The sequence below is a fragment of the Neophocaena asiaeorientalis genome, unplaced genomic scaffold (assembly GCF_003031525.2).
Source record: "Neophocaena asiaeorientalis asiaeorientalis breed wild unplaced genomic scaffold, Neophocaena_asiaeorientalis_V1.1 scaffold131, whole genome shotgun sequence".
Taxonomy (NCBI): domain Eukaryota; kingdom Metazoa; phylum Chordata; class Mammalia; order Artiodactyla; family Phocoenidae; genus Neophocaena; species Neophocaena asiaeorientalis.
Genome location: NW_020173201.1, coordinates 602356 through 628232, shown reverse-complemented (window position 1 = coordinate 628232; position 25877 = coordinate 602356). Strand labels below are relative to the sequence as shown.

Below are 25877 nucleotides of genomic sequence, written 5' to 3'. Positions count from 1 at the left end.
ATGCGAGTTCACGGTCAAATCCAGCTGTATCACCTCACGTGTGCACTTAAAAGGCACCCACTCTGGTCCCCCTCAGTGAAACTGATGGTGGAGCGAAATGAGAGTTCACGTGGTTCTGGGCTGAGAAGGGGACAGGCAGGGTTTCAGAAGAGAAAGTCGCACCCGATTGTTTCACATTCGCTCTAGGCCGAACCGCGGGGACCTGCTTCCACCCGCGAGCGTTTTCTGCGGAACACGGGAGGCCGCCGCCGAGGAAGGGGCGGAGGCAGAGGCGGAGGCGGCACCCAGGGGCCGGGGCAGAGGAGGCCGGGACCATCGCAGTGACAGTTTATTTTCCTGCGGCGGCGGCGGCATTAGGGACGGCTGCTGCAGGCTCGGGATCGCCAGGCCTGCGCGTGGGTTTTCGAGGGAGCTCTCTGCGCTGGGCGCTGGGGAGCTACGGCAGCGAAGGGGAGGAGGAAGAGAGGAACGCACAGAAGCCAAACGAGTGAAGGTAGCAAAGCTCCATCAGTCCGCAGAGAAGCGGAGGAGGGTCGGCAGAGTGAAGGGAGCGGGCGCCGGCTCGCTGGGTGCCCTATCACCCTACTGCAGTGCCTTCTAGCAAAAGCCACCGCGGCCCGGGCTGCAGCGGCCAGACGGATGCCAAGGCCACACGGCAGGCGCGGGGACAGCCGCTGCAGTCGCCATCCCACGCGGGCTCCGGACATCAGGGGCTGCTGGTGAGTAGGCGCGCTCGCGCTCGCGCGCGCGTTTGTCTGTGTGTGTCTGTGTGTGTGTGTGTGTGTGAGCGCGCACCGCACAGGCGAATGTGCACGCCGGGCGCGTGTGCCCGGTGGCCTGGCGCGCGCCGGACCCTCTTCCGCTGGCGACGCCCTGTCCCGCTTGCTCCGCAGGAGGAAAATGCGCTTTGCGGCCGCTCACTTCCTTCCTGCCAGTCCTGCTGTCGGCTGCCTCAACCTGCGTTGCCTCTGTCCGCCCCCCAGCGGGCTCCGAGGGGTTAGTTTCACCTTGATGGGGAAAGCAGGAAGCCGAGGCTCCTGGGGCAGGGTGGGACGCCCGCAGTGATCTACCTCCACGCGGGTGTTTCTGGTTTAGGGTTGGGGCGCGGCCTCGGAGATGGTGTCGGCGTTCAGAGAGACCCCCCGCATTGTCTTTGGGGGTGCGTGGTGTGGGGAGGGAAGGGGCGGCGGTTGGAAAAACAGGCGTCCTTGCAGGACCGTGTGTCATGCCTTTCTAGATGATGCTTACTGTTACGCCGTTTATGAGCCACTGTTACGCCGTTTATGAGCCACTCATAAGGCATTTTCCCTCACCTGAATAATTTATAAGCCTTAACGGAGAGCCTTTAATGAAACGCACAAAGAAGTGGAATGTCACTAAAACATAATTTTCCAGAACTCTCTGAAACAAGCCACACCGCTGATAGCCAAGAGCCTAAGGTGCTGTAATTACTGAAATTTGAAAATAAATAAATAAACAATAAGTAATTTAGGAAACAGAACCTGATGGAGAGGATTGAAGAAAATCTTAAGTGTCTGGGTGACTTGGGGGTGGCCTTCTGGAAATCGGTGTTCGAATCTTTGAATCTTTCAAAGTAAGCTCCAGAGAGCACAGTGCTTTCCAAACATCCTGCTAATCACTGAGAATAAAATGAAGTCTTAGGTTTTAAGGCATTTCTAAGTTTATAATGGCTATCACCAGGATGCTGATTTATGATCTCATGATTCAAGGCCCTGTCAAGGTCAATATGGCAGATTTGTTCCAGCCGTTCAATTACACGTGAATGTTTGATTTTCTGTTTCAAGTTTTGGGGAGTAGTTTTCTATGGTTGTTTTACACAGAGTTTAAGCCACTATCTTCTATGCTTTTCCAGACCTTGTTTCAGTTGGCAGTCTTATGTTTGTGGGATGGATGCTAAATTGAACTTCAAAAAGGTACTCTGTTTTAAAATATATATGTATAAAAAATGTTCTCTGTGACTCTATTATTGTAGACATTTTATAGCTACACTGTAAATATCTATGTTTCTTTTTAATACTGAGTCAATGCCTTTGGGAAGGCACTGGGAGGTAGGTACCTCTTGTTTACCGTTTGCTCCATTACATCTTCATTCAAAGGCATGAAATGTTATTAGAATCTCCCTGGAAAATGAACAGGCTGCTTGTTTTCTGTTCAAGCATGTATACAGCAAATTGCTTGCCTCTTGGGAATCTGCTCTTGAATATACTGCTTCACCTGTAATTTATGTATTAGCTGGTTCTTGGGAATTTTAAGAAGAAACGTGTTTTCTTACAGTCTTTTGTAACATAAGCACCATTTAAATCAGCAGGCAGAGAATCCAGGTCCTTTACCCATATTGTGGTCTTTAGGGTCAGTTTCTTGCATACTTTTGCTCTGTTTTATAGGACTCATTCCCACTGAAAGCCTTGGAGGGAGAAATGGGAGCATCGTGATCCCAAGGGTGTCCTCAGCAGAGAGATTATTTCCTGGAGAGGAGATGGTTTTGGGGATTAGCTTCTGAGAAGGACTGATAAAAAATAAAGAATTGTTAGTAATAGTTACCTCTGTTTACTTTCGGCACAAAGGTCTTAACACAGTCCGATCACATTCCTCCTTCAAGGACTCTTCCCAAGACCACTTACAGCTACAATCCAGAGAGTAAGGTTGCCTTTTATAGAGAAGCAAAACCTGGTAATTCTTGCTCAGGATCCGAGGGGTAGAAGAAATAGTAGATGCTGCCCAGAAAATGCCAGGTGCCTTCAGGGAGGATACATTTACCAATTAGACACACTTATAAACCACTGGGTTTGTGATTCTGTCTAATCCTAGCATTTTTTCTCCCCCCTGTGAAAGATTTAGGAGTAGCTTCAATTGAAACTATGGGAAATGACTCATGGTCATCCTTGAAAATATGAGAGTCAGTTCTCTACCCCTGAGGGCTAATGGATCTCAGCTGCCCATTAAATATTTATTAAATGAATACCAATTCTAGAATCTTCCCAACCTTACTACATCACCTCTTCTAGTATTGATTATTTTTAGCCATAACTTTATATGAATCATCAAACGTTTCATTAAATTGGAGCCAATTGATATAGTCAACTAAGACCAAGTTCCTCAACTGAAGGAACAATAACGATCCCGCTAAAACAAAACAAAACCAAACAAAGAAAAAACCACTGTATTGGTACTTACTGACTTGCTTATTTCAGCTGTCTGAACATGTGAATTGTCCAGTTGGATGTGTTGAGTGTACATTCAGAAATCCTGAGTTGACATCGTAATGTTCAACTCAGGAATGATCTAGATGTAGCTGCATCTGGATATGCCCTTTGTCAGAAATTAGTTGCATTTCTAAGCAAATTAGATGAACTTCTAGTACAATCCTTCATCTCCTCATGTTGAGCAGAAAAGCCAGTTAAACTTTTGGCAAATTGCTAAGTCTTCAAAGTTCATATTTGATTTTCTTTCTAAATTTTAAACTAAATCCATGTTATGTTTGTCCATTGTTGTTGGTTGGCTTACAGACATTAATTCAGACCACTGGCTACTTAGTAACTTGTATTTATTAAAAGCAGCCCCTTGATATAAGCACCAGTCATTTGTATGTTTTGATTAGCTCTAGCTAGCATTTCAAAATAAATGAGTGCATTGTATGATCTTGAATATGAAGAGTGTTATGCCTTCCGTTTTGTTTTTTTTTTTTAAATCTGACTTTCCGTCCCCAGTCATTGGAGGTTTACCCTATGATTCATGATCTAATTTCAGGACGAACGATTAGAAAGCTGACTGAAATTTGTCTGAATATTAACATTACGGTGCATATAATAATGCAGATTTTTCTCTGATATTCTTCCCTTTTTGTCCTCCAATCAAGCTTGTTTCATCCTGAATAAAAATCAAATGAGATCCTCAAACATTTCAAAAGGTTTTCCTGTTGGGCTGTGTCCAAAATAAAGAAAATTTAAAAATTGCTTATTACTGTTGTGAAGTAACACAAACACTACCGCTGTTCCCTGCGTAATGAAACATGGCCATTCTTATCAAGTATTCATTTGACAAGTAGGCACCTGAGCCCTTGAACTAGAGTTAAAGGCATGTTCCTTCCATGTCTCATCAAGTCCCTTGAAAGCAAGGGGGTGGAATTTTGATTTAGATCAAGTAGCCAATTCAAGGTAGGTTCCTTGAAAGGAGTACGTAATGAAAGCATCTTTTCGGAAGAGCACTTTGGCAGTTGGATGGGGAGTGAGTGGGTTAACAGAAGGAGAGAGTGGAGGTGAAATCTGATGTCAGATAATGACAGCCTGACATAAGATCCCAGAGACACTGAGCTGAAGAAGGGAAAACTTCAGGCAGCCAGACATCAGGATTCTTTGTTTTATGTGGAAGAGGAATCGTAAACCTGGGGCATAGTGTGGTCACACACGTATTCCACAGCCACGGAACGCCTCACCAGTTGATCACAGCATTCTTTCCTGCCGAGCCCTGGTGTAACCTCAGAATCTTGCAAACGTTTGACAAATACTTATTAATAAATACTAGTTATTAAACATGTGCTGTATGCCAGGCACTGTACTCAGCCTTTACATTTGTTATCTCAAGGGTGATGGAGCGGTTGGGAGCGTGAATTCTTTTTGCCATTTACGAGTTGTGGGTCCTTGGGTAAGTTACTAACTTCTCTGAGCTTCAGTTTCTTCATCTTTCAATTGGGATATTAGTTTCTGTCTCGTAAGATTTGGGGAAGGATTAAATGAATAAATAGGTATAAATGAAAAGTTCTGAGAAGTGTCTGGCACAAGGTTAACTGCTACATGTATTAGTTGTTACTATTGTTATTAATTCATAAAACAACCTTATGGAATAGGTGCCATTTTGCAGATTAAAAAATTGAGGCACGAAAAGGTTGGTAAATCACTCAGGGTCATAGGCTGGGATAGAGTGATAGAGCTGGGCATCAAACCCAGACAATCCGACTCCGGTGTTTGCTTTCCTAACTTGTGTGTATCCCTGATCACATGCCAGGTGCTGGGGACACTGACTGGGGAGAGAAAAGTGGGGGCTTGTCCTATTGAGATCCAGGGCTCCAGTCATTTCCACTGCAGAGTTTGTCATCTCCTATATAGATAGAATTAGTACCCAGATTAATGTACAAAACTTTTGCTGTTTTTCCTTGATGTTTGGGTATTTTGTAAATGTGTTTCATTAAATACTTTAAGAAGGGGTCCAATTTGTGTTTTCACATATGCTTTAAAAATAGGTTATTTTTTGTTTTTGCCTAACAGTAGACATATGTAATACATATTATATTCATTTGTAATATCTTTCCTTGTACCTAGTGATCCTTCACTGGAAGCAGCAGGATATGTCTCCCTAATATAATGTATAATATATACATTATATGTTTTATATATATTGTGTGATGTAATATTATTTAACTATATAATATATATTAGATGCATTTTATACAGTGTATGTCATGTATACATAATATAATGTATACATTATATATAAGGTATGTATTATAAAATATATACATTATACTACATATTATATGTAATATAATATATACTGTATAACACATATTAGGGAGACATTTACGTTAGATGTAAAGAATCACTGGAGAAGAGAGATGTTACGAATGAGTATGTGTACATTATATTATTGGCAAGGTATCAGTATTCTGAAAAACTTCTATGCCATCCACCTTTGTCCACACTCTCAGAGTCTTATATGTCTCCCATTCAGAAGCCATGGTGAAGTTATGATGACATTTCATAACCATTTTTATTCAGAATATTTTATAGAGTAAAAGCAGAGTAAATTTTAGTTGTTCTTTGACTTGACATAATTACGTGTAATTATAAAAGGCCAGACGTTTTTATTATTGGACCTGCCATTAACATTATATTATACTTCGACTATACCTCAATTAAAAAAAAAAAAAAAAAAAAAAAGAGAGGCCAGATTTTAATTATAGGTGGGAAGACTGCTGTAGCAACAAAGAATCAAAAATTCTGCATTCCTCCAGAACTTCTTTAGCAAGGAGTATGTCATCACTGATTTCAATATTTTAACATTACATTAGTCCTTATAATTCTTTATTCTCATAAATAAATTTCAGAAATCTGTAACTAGTATTTCTTTTTCTAAGGAGGCAAAAACTTTTCTTGGTCTTGTGTAAAGTTCACAGATACTATTTAGTTGAGGAAAATTTTTTAAATCTCATTTTTAAAAATACAGTCTGCATTGTTTGATTTTACCCTTTTGTGCAAATTACATAATTATTTAACTAAAGTCCAGTTTCTTTTAAAGGAACTGTTTTAAAATTTTGTGAGTTTAAACTTGATTAAGTTTGAGTTTTGGTGAATTTGGTCTTTTGTTTTGTTTTTAAACTTTTGCTATACTTAGGTTTCAGTGTTTTCACCGTAAATGAACCAAAGATTCAGCCCAGGCTCATACAAGAGATAGCTGTTCAGGGACTCATCACAAATTATTCATTTTGATTGCTTGACTTGATTTGACCCTGGATTATTGGAAACAGGCCAGTGATGACTCATTTTTAACCCTTCCAGTCCCCAGTTAACGCTGCCTGCCTGTTTTGCCTTTGCAGGTACTCAGGGGGAAACTCCACTGTGGGTCTTTTTTGGGAGTGTTACTTCAAACTTGAGTGGCTAGGACAGTAATCAACTGTGCACCTTTCCGTTAAAGTCATAAAGAAAACTGCAGTCAGTGATGGTGATCAAGTTTAAATTCAGCTCATCTAAGGACCCTATAATTTTATTTAACCTGTTGCTGGAGCCCTGTCTTTTAACACCGGAAGTATGCATTTCAACCACTGAGAAGAAATATGGAGAGGCCTTTATGCCTGTGGGTTCATGCTTCAATCTTCTGATAGATTGACTTCAGTTCCTTTTCCAATCTGTTTTGTCCTTGAGAGGTTGGTTTATAAACTGTTCTTTAACAAGAGGAACAATTGGAAGTGGTAGATGGAATGAGATTAGAAAAGAGAAGCCTGGAATAAATCCTTCATACGTTACTGTTTTTGTAAAAATGGGGCAGAGAAACTGCTTACTGAATCAATATAGTACTTTAAGGAAAAAAAAAAAAAGATGAAAATCACTTACAGTCATTGGTGGGTGTGGAACTTTTTTTTGTCCAAGTATTGAAAAGTTCAAGAAATTCAAATGTGGCTTTTGAAAGAAATGTAAATGACCATCACATTCGTATGGCATCAAGGTTCTTTGTCTTTTGTCAAGTGTAATATTATTGAAAGACTTAGAAAGGTAACTAGGGCAGTGCATCTCAAACTAGTCTCAAAAAACCAGAGTCACTTCCGTGCCACCCCCGTAGGTTATTATTCAGTAAGTCTGGGCGGGGCCTGGGAGCCTTCTTTTAACAGCCTCTTCAGAGGATTCTGATGCAGGTGGTCATAAACCATACTTAGAGAAAAACCTATTTAGGAGCTAAATCTAACTTTATATGCAAATTTGTGCTTCTGTTTTTAAGCTTTATGCATTTATTCCTCTGATTTTCATATACATTTTTATGGAATAACATAGCCATCAAGGCTGCCTTGGAGTTTTTATAATGGCACCCAACACTGTGTTTAATTTTCTTATTAATACCTGTTTTCAGGTGGAAGAAATCAGAAAACCACAGAGTTGGCAGGAAAGAATGTTGCACCTCCTTCTGAATGGCAGATGTTGGGATAGGGCAGAGAGGGTTTGATCAAAAGAAAAGTAGGGCAAGACTTCTATATTGGGAAGCAGTGGAAAGCAAAGTCTAATAATGCACAGCACTGAGGGCCAGCAAGGGTGTTTAGACCTCTTCTGGTAGACACTAGGTTATCAGTTGCTTTTTTGAGCAGGGGACTAACCTGATGCAAACAAGCCTTACTCTTGTGCTAGGGACACATGGCACGTGGTCCAGAAGAGAGGATTAAGGAAAGGCAGAAGGGAGCAGGGTGAGCACTTGGGGCCTTGAATTTGGCAGGACTGACTGAAGGGTTCATGCAGCAGGGTTCTCCCATGCTGTTTTCCTGAAGGTCTATAGCCAATAAACTGCTCTCCAGCAGCTGCATGTTATGGTGTGACACCAAGGCTGCCCAGTCATCAGGCCAGAGAGCCTCTCTGGGTTTAGAAAGCCCTTGAATAACTGTTTCAACTACCACTACCTTCATAACGTTGTGAGGCAAGGGTCTCATGTTAGACAAGGGAAACAGACTCAGGGAGTAATTGATCAAAATCCACACATCTAGAAACTGGCAGGGCTAGGCTTCAAATCTGGAGCTACCTACTGAGAATTTATAGGCTTTAAAAAAAGTATAATTTGTCTGATAATGAAGTGATACATACTTGTAACAAATTGTACCAAAATGAATAAGTTAAATATGAAATCCTTCATGATTTCATCCTTGAGAGAACAGCTGAGAAAAATCCAGTGCATGTTGTTCAGATACCTTACTTGCAAATGCCAACATACATTAAATACATATGTGGGAGTCATATGTTATATGCTATTTTACAACTTGCTTTTTTTTTCACTTAATGCTGTAACGCAGACAACTTCCTGGTTCAGCACGTATAGATGTAAGTCTTTTCTAATGGCTTCATTTCCTGTAGAGATTCTTTATTTCAAATAACCTCCTTTTGATGGCTGTGTATTTTAATTTCCAAAATTGTAATATTTTTAAGCCATGCTACAGTGGGAGCAAGTGTGTGTGTGAGAGTGTGTGTGTGTGTGTGTGTGTGTGTGTGTGTTTAGTGTATTATTTGGGCAGGACAGTCTATGGGGGAAACTTAGAATTGCTTGGTCAACAGGAATGCGTATTATTTTTTTTAATTGCCAATTTCTCTTCCAGTCTTAATCAATATTAAGTATGACCAATCATGTAAATTTAATCAATCAAATAAGTGGAAATACCATTTCAAATCCATAGTTTCTTAATTACTAGTGAAATTAATATTTTTCACGTGCTGCTTAGCCATTTATATTTCTCTCATGACGTGTTCATTCCATTTGCCGATTTTTATTCAACTTTGTATCTCTTTCTTACTGTTCTGCAACTTTGTATCTCTTTCTTACTGGGTTGTTTGCCCGTGTAACGCAAAAAAAAGTTCTGTTACTATATTTATTCATACATATAGTATGCCCTATAGTTTAGACATAATCAATATTATATATGTTGCATATGATGCAAACTTTTTTCCTTTTGTTGTCATTTTACTTGTTGAAAGGATTGTTAAGGTACTAATTGAACATTTTTAAAATATTTAATTTTAGAATAATTTCAGAATTCCAGAAAATTGAAAAAATAGTACACAGAATTTCTGTATATCCTTTTTACCCATTTCCCCAAATTTTAACAGTTAATATAATCACGGTAGTTATCAAAATCAGGATATTAACATTGTTACAATACTATATTGTCTCATGTACAGATCTTATTCACATTTCACCAGTGTCCTTCTTCTGGTCCAGGATCCCATACAGGATCACACATGACATTTTTTGTCATGTCTCCTGAGTCCCTTTTGATCTGAAACATTCCTTCAGTCTTTCTGTCTTTCTTCATCTTGACACTTTTTAAGAACACCGGCCAGTTTTTTTTGTAGAAAATCCCTCAGTTTGGGTTTGTATGGTACTTCTTCATGAGTATATGACCAAGAGTGTGACTTAGTTTGGAAGTGGTCAAAAATATCTGCCTGAGGAAGAGAAGCTTAAACTAACACTGGAAAGATACAGAGGAAGTAGAAGTGTGAAATGAGGGTGAATAGAAGGTTGGTGGGTTGGCAGCTGGATCAGACCCAGCTTTGTGGGACCTATTAAAGATGCATGATATTGACAGTGATGGAAAGCTATTAAAGGGTTTTAAGTGAAGAAATGACAATATCTGAATAGCATACCTGTTGTATATAGAATTAAACAAAGGGGAGCATGATGGAAACAAGTAGACCAATTAGAAGGCTATTCGAGCGATGCAGACAGAGTAAAGGGTGACACAGATTGGGTACTGTAAGGAAAGATGGTGAGAAAATGCAGATTTGAGAGATATCTTGGAGGGTGACTCAGCAACTATAAGTGGTAGAATGTATGTGGAGTTGAGGGAGGGAGAAGATGCATGGTGACTGTTTCCAAGTTTTGCAAGGTTGTGTGTAATTGGGTGTTGATGCCATTCACTGAGATACAGGAGAAGTTTTCTCTGTTGAAGTCAGAAGCATCACCATCTCCACTTCCCTTAGATGCCAACATTTGCAGTATCTTTGCCTACTTACGCTCCTATATCCCTGTCTGTCCACTTAACTTCCAGGTTCTATGTTTTTTTTCCCCTCAGAATCGCTCCCAATAGCTATTTATCCTTCTACATTCTTTTTACCACTCTCAGTCCAGTCCTGGGGTATCTCAAACACAGTTGCATACTTGCCTCCTCTCTGAATTGCCGATATCTCTTCTCTATGTAAGTTTATCCATCACTCCCAGACTTTTATTTTTCAGCTTCATTGAGGTATAATTAACAGAGACTACTTCAATTTAATAAATATGTACTTAGTTCCTAGTTTGGGCAGATCACCTTATTGAGCAGAGTTGAGAATTAAATAAGAAGCTAAGCAAAATTGAAGAGATTCAGGGTCTTTTTGCCTAATGATAAAAAGAATCTGTATCCTTGTCATACTACTTACATAAAAATAAATTCCACACAGATCAACGGTATTTATTCAAAAATAACTAACCATAAAATTACTAGGAGAAAAGATTGGTAGACATATTTAAAAAATTTTTTTATCATCAGTCAGTTTGAAGACCTTTTAAAGAATGATGAAAAATCCAGATATCATAAAAGAAAAAAATAGATCCATTTGACAGCCTAAAATTTTGTCCAAAAAATTAAACAACCTTCAACAAAAACTCCAACTAAACTAATAAATATAGAAAGGATAGAAATAGAAAATTCACCATTTTCAAACACCACAGTAATAATCACTTCAGAAAAGAATAATCTTTGGATGCTAAAATGAATGGGCAAAAGTATACTTGCATATTGGCAAAGTAATTCCCTATAAGACACTTTGTAATTACAAAAGGATAAATAGTATCTTTACAGGGGAGAAACATGGCAGACATAACTTAGGTGATCAAAGTAAACATCGCTGATAACAGGGCAAATCAGTGTCTCCTGATGTACTGAGAAGGACACACCACCACTACTGAGATATTTTTGCCAAAAAATGCATAACCACCTCTGTTGTATTTCGTATTTGTAGCACTTACCGCAGTTTTACTGATACATTTGTGCCATTAGTTGTTTAGTATCTTAGTACCTCTGTGCTCAACCTCCTGCCTCTAGCAGAATGTAAATTTCATAAGATCAATATCCTCTGTGTCTTTGCTCACTAGTTCCTAGCAGGAAGTAGGAGCTTCATAAATAATGTTGAATAAATGAATGAATGAATGAATTTACTTGGAGCTGATACTTGTGGGAAAGATATACAGTAGTTATTAGCCTTGGAACTATTGAGTGAGAAATCACAGTCGGATACCCTGGTGAAAGTGGATGGAGTGAAGACACAGTGCTCAGATTAAGCCTTAAATGAAACCTTGAAAGAAATGTGTCCCATGGAATAAAAGTACGTTAAAAGACAGAAAATTAATAGGTTAGATGCAAGGTGAGGGAAGTGGGAGGAAAAAGGAAATGCCTCTACTTCATTTAGAGCAAAGCAGGAGTTTGTTCTAAAGTAGGTACTGTTCAGCTGATCAAGGCAGGTATTTAGGGGGTTATTTGTAACTGTCTTAGAGCAGTTTTATCTGATGCAGTGAGTCTCAAGTTTCAACGTGCATAAAGATCTCCTAGGCTGCTTGATAAAAATAGAGCTCTGTGGGGCACCTTGGCAGAAATTCTGACTTGATGGGGTATAGAAATCTGTTTCTTATTAACAACCACCCTCCTCCTCCACTGAGTAATTATGGTGCAGGTGGCCCAGGAACCACACTCAGAGGAAACTTTACATCAGAGTAGAGGGGTATAAGCTGCAGTGAAGGAAAATAAGGAAGTGAGTGGGGTGAACAAAGAGAAACAGTGGATGGCCACTTGCTAACGACTTTGGCAGTATAGGGAGGGGGCTCTTTAAACATTTAAAATTAACCTGCCAGGGAAAGTTATGAAGGGACACAGCCTGTTTTGGTTTTGTCCACCTCGTTGAAGAGATTGTCTAGTTCAAAACCAAAAATGTGACTGCAGCTGTCTATTGAAATATGTTGAACAGTTAGAATATTTCCTTTGGTTGAGGAACACTGGAGAAGCAGTGTATGAGAGGTATTCTGGGACAGCTTTTGCTTTTGAAAGTAGTGCTGGGGCTTCCCTGGTGGCGCAGTGGTTGAGAGTTCGCCTGCCGATGCAGGGGACATGGGTTCGTGCCCCGGTCTGGGAAGATCCCACATGCCGCGGAGCGGCTAGGCCCGTGAGCCATGGCCGCTGAACCTGCGCGTCCGGAGCCTGTGTCCTGCAACGGGAGAAGCCACAACAGTGAGAGGCCCGCGTAACGAAAAAAAAAAAAAAAAAAGAAAGAAAGAAAGTAGTGCTGGACTAAATTCATGCCTTTCAAGCACTGCCCTTAGGAAATTTATGAAAATTAAATAAAATTGATTAATAATGCCCAAGGACTGACCTCATCTCTGGGCTTCAGGCATCTGGCAGGCAAGAAGATGATGTTATTTAAAAAATGTATTTCTGACTCATTATGCTTCATTGAATTATATAACTTGTGGATAGTATTTTCTTTTCTTTTTTAACATCTTTATTGGAGTATAATTGCTTTACAGTAGTGTGTTAGTTTCTGCTTTATAACAAAGTGAATCAGCTGTACGTATACTTATATCCCCACATCCCCTCCCTCTTGAGTCTCCCTCCCACCCTCCCTATCCCACCCCTCTAGGTGGTCACAAAGCACCGAGCTGATCTCCCTGTGCTATGTGGCTGCTTCCCACTAGCTATTTTACATTTGGTAGTATATATATGTCCATGCCACTCTCTCACTTCGTCCCATCTTACCCTTACCCCTCCCCATGTTCTAAAGTCCATTCTCTACCTCTGCATCTTTATTCCTGTCCTACCGCTAGGTTCTTCAGAACCTTTTTTTTTTTTAGATTCCATATATATGTGTTAGCATACGGTATTTGTTTTTCTCTTTCTGACTTCACTCTGTATAACAGACTGTAGGTCCATCCACCTCACTACAAATAACTCAATTTCATTTCTCTTTATGGCTGAGTAATATTCCATTGTATATATGTACCACATCTTTATCTATCATCTGTCGATGGACACTTAGGTTGCTTCCATGTCCTGGCTATTGTAAATAGAGCTGCAATGAACATTGTGGTACATGACTTTTTTTGAATTATGGTTTTCTCAGGGTATATGCCCAGTAGTGGGATTGCTGGATCATATGGTAGTTCTATTTTTAGTTTTTTAAGGAACCTCCATACTGTTCTCCACAGTGGCTGTATCAATTTACATTCCCACCAACAGTGCAAGAGTGTTACCTTGGATAGTATTTTCTTAAAAGCAAATTGCAATAAAAAGGGAAGTATGTTCAAGTGGATATTAGAGTTTAGTGGCTTATGGGTGGCTTATCTTTAGAATGCATAATTTCCAGGAAATTTTAGTATTTCAACAGCAAGATAACACAATTAAGCTCATATGAATCTATCTTGGCAAATTAACTGAATTTCTCCCCAACACTTCAAATTCATTTTCCAAATGTTTTATGAATTTTTAATTGTTTTATGAAGATATTAATTGAATCACCTCATTTAAAAAGTACAACAGAATCATAAATTAGTATATTTATGAGCATATGAAATGCCCTTTGAATACCAGAATTTATTTTATTTTTTTATTGAAGTATAGTTGATTTACAATATTGTGTTAGTTTCAGGTGTACAGCAAACTGATTCAGTTATACATATATATATATATTTTTTCTAATTCTTTTCCATTATAGGTTATTACAAGACATTGACTATAGTTCCCTGTGCTATCCAGTAAATACATGTTGTTTAGCTATTTTATATATAGTAGCATATATCTGTTAATCCCATACTCCTAATTTATCCCTCTCCCCCCTTCACCCCCTTCCCCCTTCAGTAACCATAACTTTGTTTTCTATGTCTGTGAGACTGTTTTTTTGTTTGTTTGTTTGTTTGCGGTATGCGGGCCTCTCACCGCTGTGGCCTCTCCCGTTGCGTAGCACAGGCTCAGCGGCCATGGCTCACGGGCCCAGCCACCCTGCGGCATGTGGGATCTTCCCAGACCGGGGCACGAACCCGTGTTCCCTGCATCGGCAGGCGGACTCGCAACCACTGCGCCGCCAGGGAAGCCCTGTTTCTGTTTTATAAATAAGTTCATTTGTATTATTTTTTAGATTCCACATAAGTGATATATGTTATTTGTCTTTGGCTCACTTCACTCAGTATGATAATCTCTAGGTCCATCCATGTAGCTACAGAGACATTTCTTTCATTCTTTTTCATGGCCAAGTAATTTGAGTACCACAATTTAGAAGTTACACTAAAAACCAGCACATATTTTGAATTAAACTGTGTCTTGGTCTAATAATTATGCATTTGAATTTCTTAACTACATATTCTAGGTGGTCAGTCCACAGACATCGCATCACTCTGCCTAAGAAACAAGTGGAGGGAATGGATGCCCTTTTATTTCTTTGGCGGGAAGACTATGAAACAGATGTAATGCTGAACTGCAGTCTCATTTCTGCAATAAATCCTATCACTCTTGTCCAAAGTCCAAGAATTTGACCTTCCCCTGATTTCACCGTCAGCTATTAAATATTAATTGCGAGTATCGCTGTGTGACTACGAGTATGAACTCTGGGATATTACACACCTAATTTTGAGTCCTTGCTCCACCACTTACTTAAGTTGCTTGTCTAGTCTAGGGTCCAGTTTCCTCCCCTGTAAAATGGAGATAATGGTCATTATCATTTGCTGAGTGCTTCCTGACACCAAGCATCTCGCTGTTGGTTTCACAAGCATTTTCTCACTTCACCTTCTCAACAGGTCTTTCCTTAGTTACTGTTATCAACCCCACTTTGCAGTCTGGGTAGTTGTGATTCTGCAGTTATTGCTTGGAGTCCGGCTTTGAACCCATGTGGTCTGACCCTGGAGGCTGCATGTCTAATCTCTAGACTCAACTGCTTCCTATTTGATAAGGCGGTTGTGGGGGCTGAGAATGGAGGTCAATGCATTACTTCAGATAACCAGGGAAGGAAAGCTTTTGGTTAGTATATAATTAGTAACCCATTACTATAATATGATATTATATTATCATAATAATATAATTATTATTACAATAGCTCTTTTGCTGAATTAAAGGTGATATACATAGTCCCACCTCACCTGCCCAGAACTCAACTTGCTCTTACGTAGAAGACAGTAGAGGAAAGAAAAGGTAAGAAAAATGATTTTTGAGCAGCCAAATTAGAAATCAGGTAGCAGTCACTGTAACCAGCATATAGTTTATTCACAGGAGATCCTTTCAGACCCATGTCCAGTTAAACTTTAATTTTACAAATAAATTGAAATTATTTTATCAGTAATCACGATAGACTAAAAGGAGAGAAAGACTGAAGTCAGAGAAGTTTAGCAAAGAAGTTGTTTTTTAAGTGATTTTCTAGATGAAAGCAAATTAGAACTGGAGGGAAGCATTGCTGTTGGCAGGTACATTGAAATAAAACTGTGAATCATGAAGAAAGAGTTAAATAATATTTATATTTTAATCAAAGAAGAATGTAATATTATAGAAATATTTCCTTCGAAAATTGTTAAATCTCACAAAATTCTTCCCCTTCTTCTTCTTCTTAATATTAGTATTCAGAATTACCACTTTCACCATTGGATTCACACAGGTAAACATTTCCTTATGTTGCCAGAGGAATCCTGTATCAATTAGGCAGCAGATTACAGAATCCTAAGAGTGCCTTAAACTACGGTACTTATGTCTTACACAATAACAGTTCAGAGGAGAATGGTTTCAAGGTAAGCTCAGCAGCTCAACAGTGTCTGCAAGGAGCCAGGCTCCCTCTACCCTCCACCTCTGCCATCCAGCTGGGTCTTAGGCTTGACCCGTCTGGGTTGCAAGACGGCTGCTGCATTTCGAGTCTTACATGAAGACACATGTCCAGCTGATGAAAAGGCACATATTCTCCAGACTATCTCTTTGTGTTAGAGATGAAAGTATCTCAGAGTCCTCCCAATAGATTTCTCCCTTCTGGTCCCATTGTCCAAGATTTGGTCACTTGCCAACTAGTCAAGTCCTGAGTGCCAGGGAGTCTGGAAAAGTGAATATCTCTAGTGAGGCTGGGCCCTGCTGGCAGGAAGAAGCAGGGGTGGGGAGAGTGGGCGGCTGTTGGATAGACAACTGACAGCGACTGTCAAAGACTAATTGCAGTGAAGCAAGTAGTTAAACATTAGTCATCTCTGCTATGTATAATAGAAGCCTATGTCATCTTACTTTTCTAACCATTTGATGTGAAAAGGGACTGATTTTCTTTGAGTTTTCTACTGCATGCCAGGAACTGTAATAGAATTTGTGTGTGTGTGTTTTAATGATCTCTATTTAATTTGGTCATGCTGTGTGGCATGCGGGATCTTAGTTCCCCAACTGGGGATGGAAGTGGATGCCCCCTGCAGTGGAAGCGTAGAGTCCTAACCACTGGACCGCCAGGAAATTCTCTTTTTTGTGTTTTTTTTTTTTAACCTCATGTAAGCTTCCACTGAGTTCTTCTGGAAGGGTGTTATTTCCCCCCGTTTAATAGATGAAGATAAAGTACACAAAAGGGTTAAATAAGACACCATAGCACTCCCACCTCACAAGTGGTAGAAGCTGGTTTCTCCTACACATATACAGCCCCAAACCCTGAGCTGCTGGGTTAAGGGTGCCCCACCATCTCATCCTGGTGTCAGAATAAAAATTGTACTGCACTATGAGAAATAATTCTTTTCTGGCCCAAAGTGCAACTTGATTGCCCTCAGGGTAGCCTAGACTTACCTCAAAGTAATTTAAAACATATTGGCGGCTTCCCTGGTGGCGCAGTGGTTGAGAGTCCGCCTGCCGATGCGGGGGACACGGGTTCGTGCCCCAGTCTGGGCAGATCCCACATGCCGCGGAGCGGCTGGGGCCGTTGAGCCATGGCCGCTGAGCCTGCACGTCCGGAGCCTGTGCTCCGCAACGGGAGAGGCCACAACAGTGAGAGGCCCACGTATCGCAAAAAAAAAAAAAAAAACAAATACAAAACCTATATCGGGCATGGTGTTTTGTTTAATAATCTTTCCTGTAGCAACTGCATTCTTGCTGATTGATCTAATCTTAACCACACTGCTGAGGTATGTTTAACTTGGGATATCCTTCTAGGAATAAGAGACAAATGCCTGATACCTAGCAGGTACTCACATGTCGTACTTACAAGTATATAAAAAAGACAATAAAAGCTATTTCTAATATTTGGATCAAGTTTCATATTTATCAATATTTTAGTACAAATAATGTTATCATCTGGGTCACAGCAGATGATAATTTCTGATTTACAAATATTGTATAAAAATAATCTCTTGAGTATAAAAAAATAATCTTTGGTTTTAACATCTGAATCCTTCCAAATGAAAAGCAAGGATGGGCTTAGGTCATTTTTGTTTTCCGGAAGCAGGTCCCAATCTGTAAGCCTCCTGTGACTCAGGAGATACTCCTTTCTGCCTCTGTCATTTAAAGCGTGGGAGTGACCCTTTAACTGCCTTTTATCTAAATCAGATTAGGTCACTGCAGCCCACAGTCTAGGTTATGATCATTTGCTTTATCTCCAACTAAGTAAATCGCACCATGTTCTTCCAGGAAAACCTGAACTCTAACACAGTGGGGAGAAGAAAGGCTGCTTTTGGCCAATTAGAAATGAGACTACAGCGTGTGGCATGAGGTGTTCTGGCCTCTCTCATCTGCCGCCCCTGCTTATCCAGTTCCCTACAGCACTCAGCCTGAAAGGAGTACCAGTGAGAAAACGACACGTTTGGGCGATGGTCTCACTGGCTATCCTGTGTGCCCGGTCTCTCAGGAGACTCTTTACTGCCTGGTTAGTCTTTTTTATTCTGGAAAATCTGGCTCTGTGTATGCAAGTAAGTCAGGATTCTGAGCTTAGCACCCCCGCCCCCCCAAAAAAAAGTATTTAAGAAAAAAAAAGAAAGAGAAGGAAAATTAAGGGAATTAATCATTTAGGCTAAAAAGGTCACAAAAGAAACACTGTGTTAACAGATTAGATATTGTTCTTGGCATTACTTGCTGCTGGTTTTAAAGGGCAGAATCATAGAGCTGCTTCCACATTTCCTTGGGGGCAGTTGAGACATAGAGACATCCAGGCTATGTATCAACTAAAAATTTATATTTTTATATTAGAAAAAGAGAATGGGTATTGCAGATTATATAGCAGTCTGCCACATTTGCTCTTGTGGGTCTTGGGTTCTGTGAGGTAAGGTATCTCTTATTGTGCCCTCAGTTTTTTAATTATTTTAGTGAGACTTTAGTAGTACAAATGGAAGGTGATACTTGACCATTATTTTTTCGTCTTTTAGATTCTCATGGCCCACTATATTTCTGGTTAGATTGAAGTAGCATGGCGAGGTTTTGTTTTGTTTGTTTGCGTAGTTGATCTAGAGCAGCAGGTTTTCAAATTTTTTGGTCATGGGACCACTTTACACTCTTAAAAATTACTAAGGGCACTAAAAAGCTTTGTTTCTGTGGGTTATATCTATTTATATTTACCATATTAAAAATTGTAGCAGACATTTACAAGAAGATACAAGTGAGCATAGCCATTAACTTGTATCCTACGGAACTCTCCACTATACAGATGGATGGTTAAAAAAAGCAAATAATGTTTTAGTAATATTACGAAAATAATATTGACCTTGCAGACCCCTTGGGGACGCTGTATCACACTTTGACATCTACTGGTCTTGAGAACATAACCTGTTTATGCTGACATTGGTAATTGTTTATATTGCAGGGGATAAGTGCTAGGACTGCAGATTGAAAAATAAAGGAATTAAGGCAGGACCACTGCCACTGAGTAGTTAATGGTCCAAAAAGAAGCAGTTGACTGACCAGTGTATAAACTTCTTTCTTATTAGATTTGAGGGGAGTTGGTTTCTGTTCCTGAATTGTAGATAAATTTGTGTGTGGGAGTTAATAGAGTTAAAGAGAGATTTAACTATTGGTTTTCATCTATAGGGATTTAATAAATTCTGGTGTTCAAGATATATTGAATTAAGCATTTTATACGTCTAGAAGCTCATTGTGGAAAAGTTTGATTTTTCTGTATACTTACCATTGTTTTTGGCCGCCCAGCCCTGAATCTACCTTTTCTCACCTGGCACATCCCACTTTGCCTCCTATGGAAGTGTGAAGTGCTAGATATTTGCGTTTTTAACCACCTTTGCAGCCTGGCTGCAGGCGTGTGACCTAGGTTCTGCCAGTCAGGCACCTCCATCTCATATTTTGAAATAGAAACTAGTGACATGAAAAAACATGTGGCACCTCCACAGGTGGTTTCCCAGACAGCATCTGGTGTCGGTGATGGAAGCCGCTGGCTCCCCCGCCCATCAGTGACAGGCAGCAGACCAGTGCTGCTGTGTGATTTGGGGTCAGGTTGCTGGGTATGTAGCCTCCAGGCCCAATTTCTCTGGCCTTCTTGGTAATTTGTGACCTTTCCGTTATCATTCTGTGGATTCAAGAGTCGGTGCCTTTGCTTGCAACTAAGAATCCTGCTTGATACATTCTCAGATGCAGTGTCTTTCAAAGCATTGTTTGGAAGTCTCATGTATCAAAATCACCTGCACCACATCCTAACAATGCTATTGGTGGGCTTAAAACTAGGGGATCCAGAATCCTTTTGAGTTCCAGGAATCTGCATTTTAAACAAGTCTCCGGGTTATATGATTTTAGAAGTGCTGTGCTAATGTTTCCAACTTTTTTAATTATTTGTGCTCTGTTTTAGGATCTGAGTAACCCCTAAAAGAATTCATTCTTGGCTTTTAGGAGACCCTAATCAATGAGTAACTAGTATTTCCTTGTCCTATTCTCTCCCCACCCAGCCTCAAATTCTCCATAAGCCTCTTTGTTCTGTCTCCTTAACTCTTTTAACGTCTTTTTTTTTTTCCGTTTTATTCTCACCAAAGAAGTGGTAATTCCCCCAAAGGGATTGCCTGCATTCAGTGGTCCCAGGATTAATTTGGATTTTAAAACTACGCTGTGACTAGGGCTCTCTGTAGGTCCTTCTTTCTTGGGCATTTCTGCAACCTGCAGGCTGACAGCTTGATGTGTACTCCAGGGATCACTGGAGAGGATGAAGGGGAAAGATCAGAACACACTAAGTGACTTTCCTTGGAAGGATTTTCCAGCCATGGATTCAGGTCAGAAAATAGCACGGAAGGATTGAATAATCTACTTCTGGAGTTTTCGAGAATCACAGAATGTTGTAACTTGAAAGAGTGTAGCTTAACCCCCTCATTTCATGAATGAGGAACTGAGGAGAAAATGTGTTCAGCGTCGCATAAGTGATTAGTGGAATATAAAAGCCGACATAAATTTAGAAGTGGGAAGTGATCATGCAGAGCTCGACCTTAAACTAGCATACAAAGGAAGGAGACTAACATTTATCGAGTGATTATTTGAACTTGGGTACATTCACTTAACATCCCTGAGCCTCAGTTTCCTCAACTGCAAAATCAAGATTCTAGTAATAGCGGACATTGATATGATATTGACTATGTGCCGGGAACTGTTCTAAGCACTTTATATGCTAAGTCATTTAATCCTTACCACAACGACATGACATAGGTACTCTTATTTTCCCCCTTTATTCAGGTGCACAGAAAGGCTAGATATTTACCTGCAGTCACCCAGCTAGAGTATTCATTTTCTATTGCTACACCGCAAATCACCCCAAGCTTCATGTGTTAAGACAACATACATTTGTTATCTCACAGTTTTGTGGGTCAGGAGTCTAGGCATAGCACAACTAGGTCCGCTGCTCAGGGTCTCACAAGGCAGCAATGGAGGCGTCGACCAGGGTAAGGATCTGATCTGAGGCTTGGAGTCCTCTTCCAAGAGCACGTCATTCTTGGCAGAATTCATCTCCCTACTGCTGTGGAACTCAGGATGGCTGAGTCTTCCAGGTCAGCAGGAGAGGTCTCCCACTCAGGATAATCTCCCTTCTGATTAATTGAACCTCAAATGATTAGGGGATTACATAAACCTGTGGATCCCAAGGGGTGGGAATCACAGCAGTAAGACTGAATTCTACCTACCACAGCCAGTAAGACTTAGTTTAAGCTCAGATGGGCTCCAGATCTGAGTCCATGCTCTCAATCACAATGACCTTCTTTCTCCTTTCGAAGCAAGTAAATCCACTTTATAACCTTGCATAGTATTCTAAGTAAGATAACACCCAGCAGATTCATACTGGGTACTAGGCAATAACATTCTCTTCACACTTCCTGTTTTAAAAGTCTGCTTCAAGAAACCTTATAACCACCTGCAGTTTTGTATTTTCAGGAAGAGATTTCCAGTAGTCTCAGATAATATAAGTTATTTCAATTTGTTCATATTTTTTCTGAGGCAGAAATAAGCCTGGCATTTGGGATTTGAGACTTGAGTTCTCAAGAAATAACCTTAGCTCTGCTTTTTGTCTTTGAAACAGATGAAGTGATTAAGAAGAAACAATAAACACCATCATTTTGTAGACAGGACAACATGGATCAGCCGTTAACGGTGAATTCCCTGGTAGGTGGCACCAACCAATATTTTACATGTGGTCCGAAAACCCAAAAAGAAGAACAGAAACACACTGAATGTGAAATGAGTCACAATTCAAGAAGTTGAGCATTTGCCATTTTCATCCATCTGCGTGGTCCTCTCCTTTGAGGAAGTGATTAATAAACCCATCTTTGCTATAATTAAAAATAATGCTTTTTTTTCCATGAAAGTGTGAAATGTTAATTTATCTGGTTCGATTCCAGGAGTGTAGTCCTTTAGCACAACACCGGGGAGAAGAATTTCACAGATGACATTGTAGCAGGTACTTCAACTTCTTTGTGCCTCAGCTTCTTCCCAGATAAAAATTAGAGGCTTACCTTGTGTGGTAATGACCAAGGAAATAATTTTCTATTTAACACCTAGATGCTGCTTTGGGATCTTTGGGTAAATGTGTGAATACTTGAAACTCTCATCCTTTTCATCTTTTGCCCTTACAGCCAACATAGTACACACCTTCTTGAGCTACATCTTAGAAGAAATAACGTGCTGGAGAGGAAATAACAGGGGCCTTGGGATCCCATGAGCTTATTGTGTGTACCAGATCAGTCTCTGAATGTGAATATAGGAACGTTGTATAATCTCCATGGCCCTGTTTTTGTACTTTGTGCCTTACAACTTTTGGAAGCGTAGTTTTAATGTTGCCAGCTTGTCCTTGGGACTTGCTAAAGGAAAGCTGTCATTACCCTCCCCTTCCTCCTGATGACCCTCCCAAACCCACTCACTACCCCTGTAGCCCTGGGAGCAGCAGTATACTGAATACCCTACACACACAAAGCTTAGCACCAGAACATAAAGAAATAGAGCCTGGTTCTTGCTCTGAAATAGGTTAGTTTTCTCTCTTTGAGGAAAAAGTCCTTCACAGATGCTCAGTTGCTTTTGAGAGTATGTTTGAGGAGCAGAAAATTGTAGGAACTTTTCACTTTCTGACCCCATATTGTCAAGGCACTGTGGGATAATAAAGGCTGACCCATTTCCACCTCTGCAGAGGAAGGAGTCATCCTTATGGAGTGCCTGTGTGTTTCTAGAACATTAGGTAGGAATAACTAAAATTTTAGTGGACATGTCAGTGTAAAAATGAACACAAAGGCTTTTTCCTCTGGAAAATTTATTTACATCTAAGAAGTTCATATGCAAATGAAACACTACAGATTGATGAAGAGTTTAGGCTATTTCCCAGTTTATCTCTGAAATCAATTTTAAACTTAGGAAGGGCAGCACCATTCCCGTAAAGGGAAAATAAATCTTATTTTTTTTCCTTCAGATAAAAAGACAATCTAATTATAGTCATGTTGCTCCCTGTCTCTCTTCCTCCTTTATTTGATACATTTATTGGTTATCATCTGTGTTGCAGGGAATATACTACATTCCAGAGGACAGAGATGAGTGTAAAATGATTCCTTTCCCTCATGGAGTTCATAAGGAGTCAAAAATACTTGTATACAGGGCTTCCCTGGTGGCGCAGTGGTTGAGAGTCCGCCTGCCGATGCAGGGGACACGGGTTCGTGCCCCGGTCCGGGAAGATCCCACATGCTGCAGAGCGGCTGGGCCCATGAGCCATGGCCGCTGAGCCTGTGCGTCCGGAGCCTGTGCTCCGCAACGGGAGAGGCCGCAACAGTGAGAGGCCCGTGTACCGAAAAAAACAAACAAACAAACAAAAAAAACTTGTATACAAATAATTATAATTCAGGGTAGACTGTATAGTAATAAAAAATGGACGAGTGGGCTTCCCTGGTGGCGCAGTGGTTGGGAGTCTGCTTTAGAAAATGTCCTAATTTCCATAGATAAAAAACAAACAAACAAACAAAAAAAACTTGTATACAAATAATTATAATTCAGGGTAGACTGTATAGTAATGAAAAATGGACGAGTTACTTTTGTGCACGTAGGAGGCTAGAAGTCTGCTTTAGAAAATGTCCTAATTTCCATAGATTTTTTTTTCCCAGTAACTTTATGATGTCATTGAAACATTTACCTTTGGTCAAATAACAATATTTTTGGAACACAGTCAGGATTATTTGTTTACGTGGGGTTATGGCTGATTTCACACCAGCGGAGCTGAGTAGCTGCCATGGAGACTATATGTCCCACTGAGGCTAAGAAACTTGCTATATGGCCTTTAACAGAAAAAATTTGGCTTTTTCACCTTTCAGAAGCACTGACTTTTTATTGAAGAATTGAATAATTATCCTGAATGTATATGTTCCATGTTTTTTCAGATGTGTATAGATGTTGTTTTTTTTAATAAAATACAAATATATTAATATCACAGACTTTTTTTTAGTAATCATTATTACTTTCTCAGTCAGGGAATAATTAATGGTGTAGTTACTATTATGTCAAGCTCTGAGAGTGTCTTTATGTTAAAAAAGGGGTGAGGGGAATGGCCATCTGCTTGAAAAGGTTTTTCCTGGAATTATTGGTGGGGTTTTATTCACTTGGTAAAGATACAGGGAGGCCCTGAAAGCTACTTATAAAACCAGATGTGTTTTGGAATAGAATTGAATCCTGATAGTAACTTCGAATCCAAGACATCTCTTGGAGGCCCTTCAAGTATAATGACATGATCCCTACCCTGGTAGGAATCCATCTCTTGGTTTGCTTCTGTGAGGATATAAGGGTCAATGATATTTTACCTAAAATGACCTAAAACATTTGCATACCCAGGAAGTGCCACATAATTGTAGCTGAAACCTGTAAGAGGTCTTAGTCCAAAAGAGTGTATGTTTACCCTGGAGATGTGTATCTTTTTGGTATGTAGACCACACGTTTAAGCAAAAAGAATTATTTTTATCGTATCATTAACTTTTATGAAAAACTTTCCTTAGGTATTGATGTCAGGTATTTAGTACAGAAAATACATGTATAATTTCAGTCATGTTCATTTCTTCTTATAACCAGAGATTCAAATTCGACTTTGCAGAAAAAGTTAGCTGCCATGCCGGACCACAGGGATGTTTCCCTCAGCCCGGAAGAGCGAGTCCGCGCCCTAAGCAAGCTGGGTTGTAATATCACCATCAATGAAGATATCACTCCGCGCCGCTACTTTAGATCCGGAGTAGAAATGGAGAGAATGGCGTCCGTGTATTTGGAAGAAGGAAACTTGGAAAATGCCTTTGTTCTTTATAATAAATTTATAACGTAAGTGTTTTATTTTGGAGGTCTTCAAAATGAGAAAATTGGGAAAATATTTACATGGTATTTTGGTGAGACAGCTTAGATGCCGGCATGTTTTCATATTCAGACTGAATTTACAATCTCCCAAAGCAAGAGATGTCCAGGTTTTTAAGTTACCAAGTAATGTACTCAAAGGCGGCCTTACACCATCTCTGAGGCTTAGGGATGAATGATCAGGGATGGGGCGAAGCTCAGGGATGTCATACACCTTTCAACAGGCCAGCGCAGTAACCAGCATGCCCCCTCCCTCTCTTCATAAATAAAATTTCTTGTTTTGTGTCATTCTTCCTTCACAGGAATGCAAGCTTTATGAAAGCAGACATCATATTGTAGCTCCATCTACAATACCTGAAATGTGCCATTAACATTTTAAATATTTAATTTGATGGGTTGCGACTAGGGGATAAATTGACGATCCTAGGAAGGAACTGATTCCGGGACAGAGTGTAGTAGTTGGTTTCACATTGTAGTTAGTATTTTTTTTAAGGCAATTACTTAGCTGTGTAAGAATTGTATGTATAAAAGAGCTTCCAAAATATTGAGTGAAAGTGGCTCCATCAAAACAGCCATGTAAAAATATCACACTTCACTGGGCTTCCCTGGTGGCGCAGTGGTTGAGAGTCCGCCTGCCGATGCAGGGGACACGGGTTCGTGCCCCGGTCCGGGAAGATCCCACATGCCGCGGAGCGGCTGGGCCCGTGAGCCATGGCCGCTGAGCCTGCGCGTCCGGAGTCTGTGCTCCGCAACGGGAGAGGCCACAACAATGAGAGGCCCGCGTACCGAAAAAAAAAAAAAAAAATTACCTTTCCACTCTGAAGAAATATTG

The 25877-nt window shown here is 40.2% G+C and overlaps 1 protein-coding gene across 2 annotated transcripts in view; it reads left to right on the top strand.

Moving 5' to 3' along the window:
• The first annotated feature begins 263 nt into the window (after positions 1–263).
• Positions 264–25877, top strand: part of STAMBPL1 (STAM binding protein like 1) — a 44137-nt gene continuing 18523 nt past the window's right edge. Inside the window, exons 1-3 of one of the 2 annotated variants that reach the window (XM_024744817.1) lie at positions 264–719; positions 21762–21844; positions 24798–25015. In XM_024744817.1, the coding sequence (XP_024600585.1) occupies positions 21815–21844; positions 24798–25015 (248 nt within the window). In that variant the 5' untranslated portion in view covers positions 264–719; positions 21762–21814. Of the gene's footprint in view, positions 720–1785; positions 1935–21761; positions 21845–24797; positions 25016–25877 lie in introns of those variants that run through there. The other variant, XM_024744818.1, reaches the window with a different exon arrangement.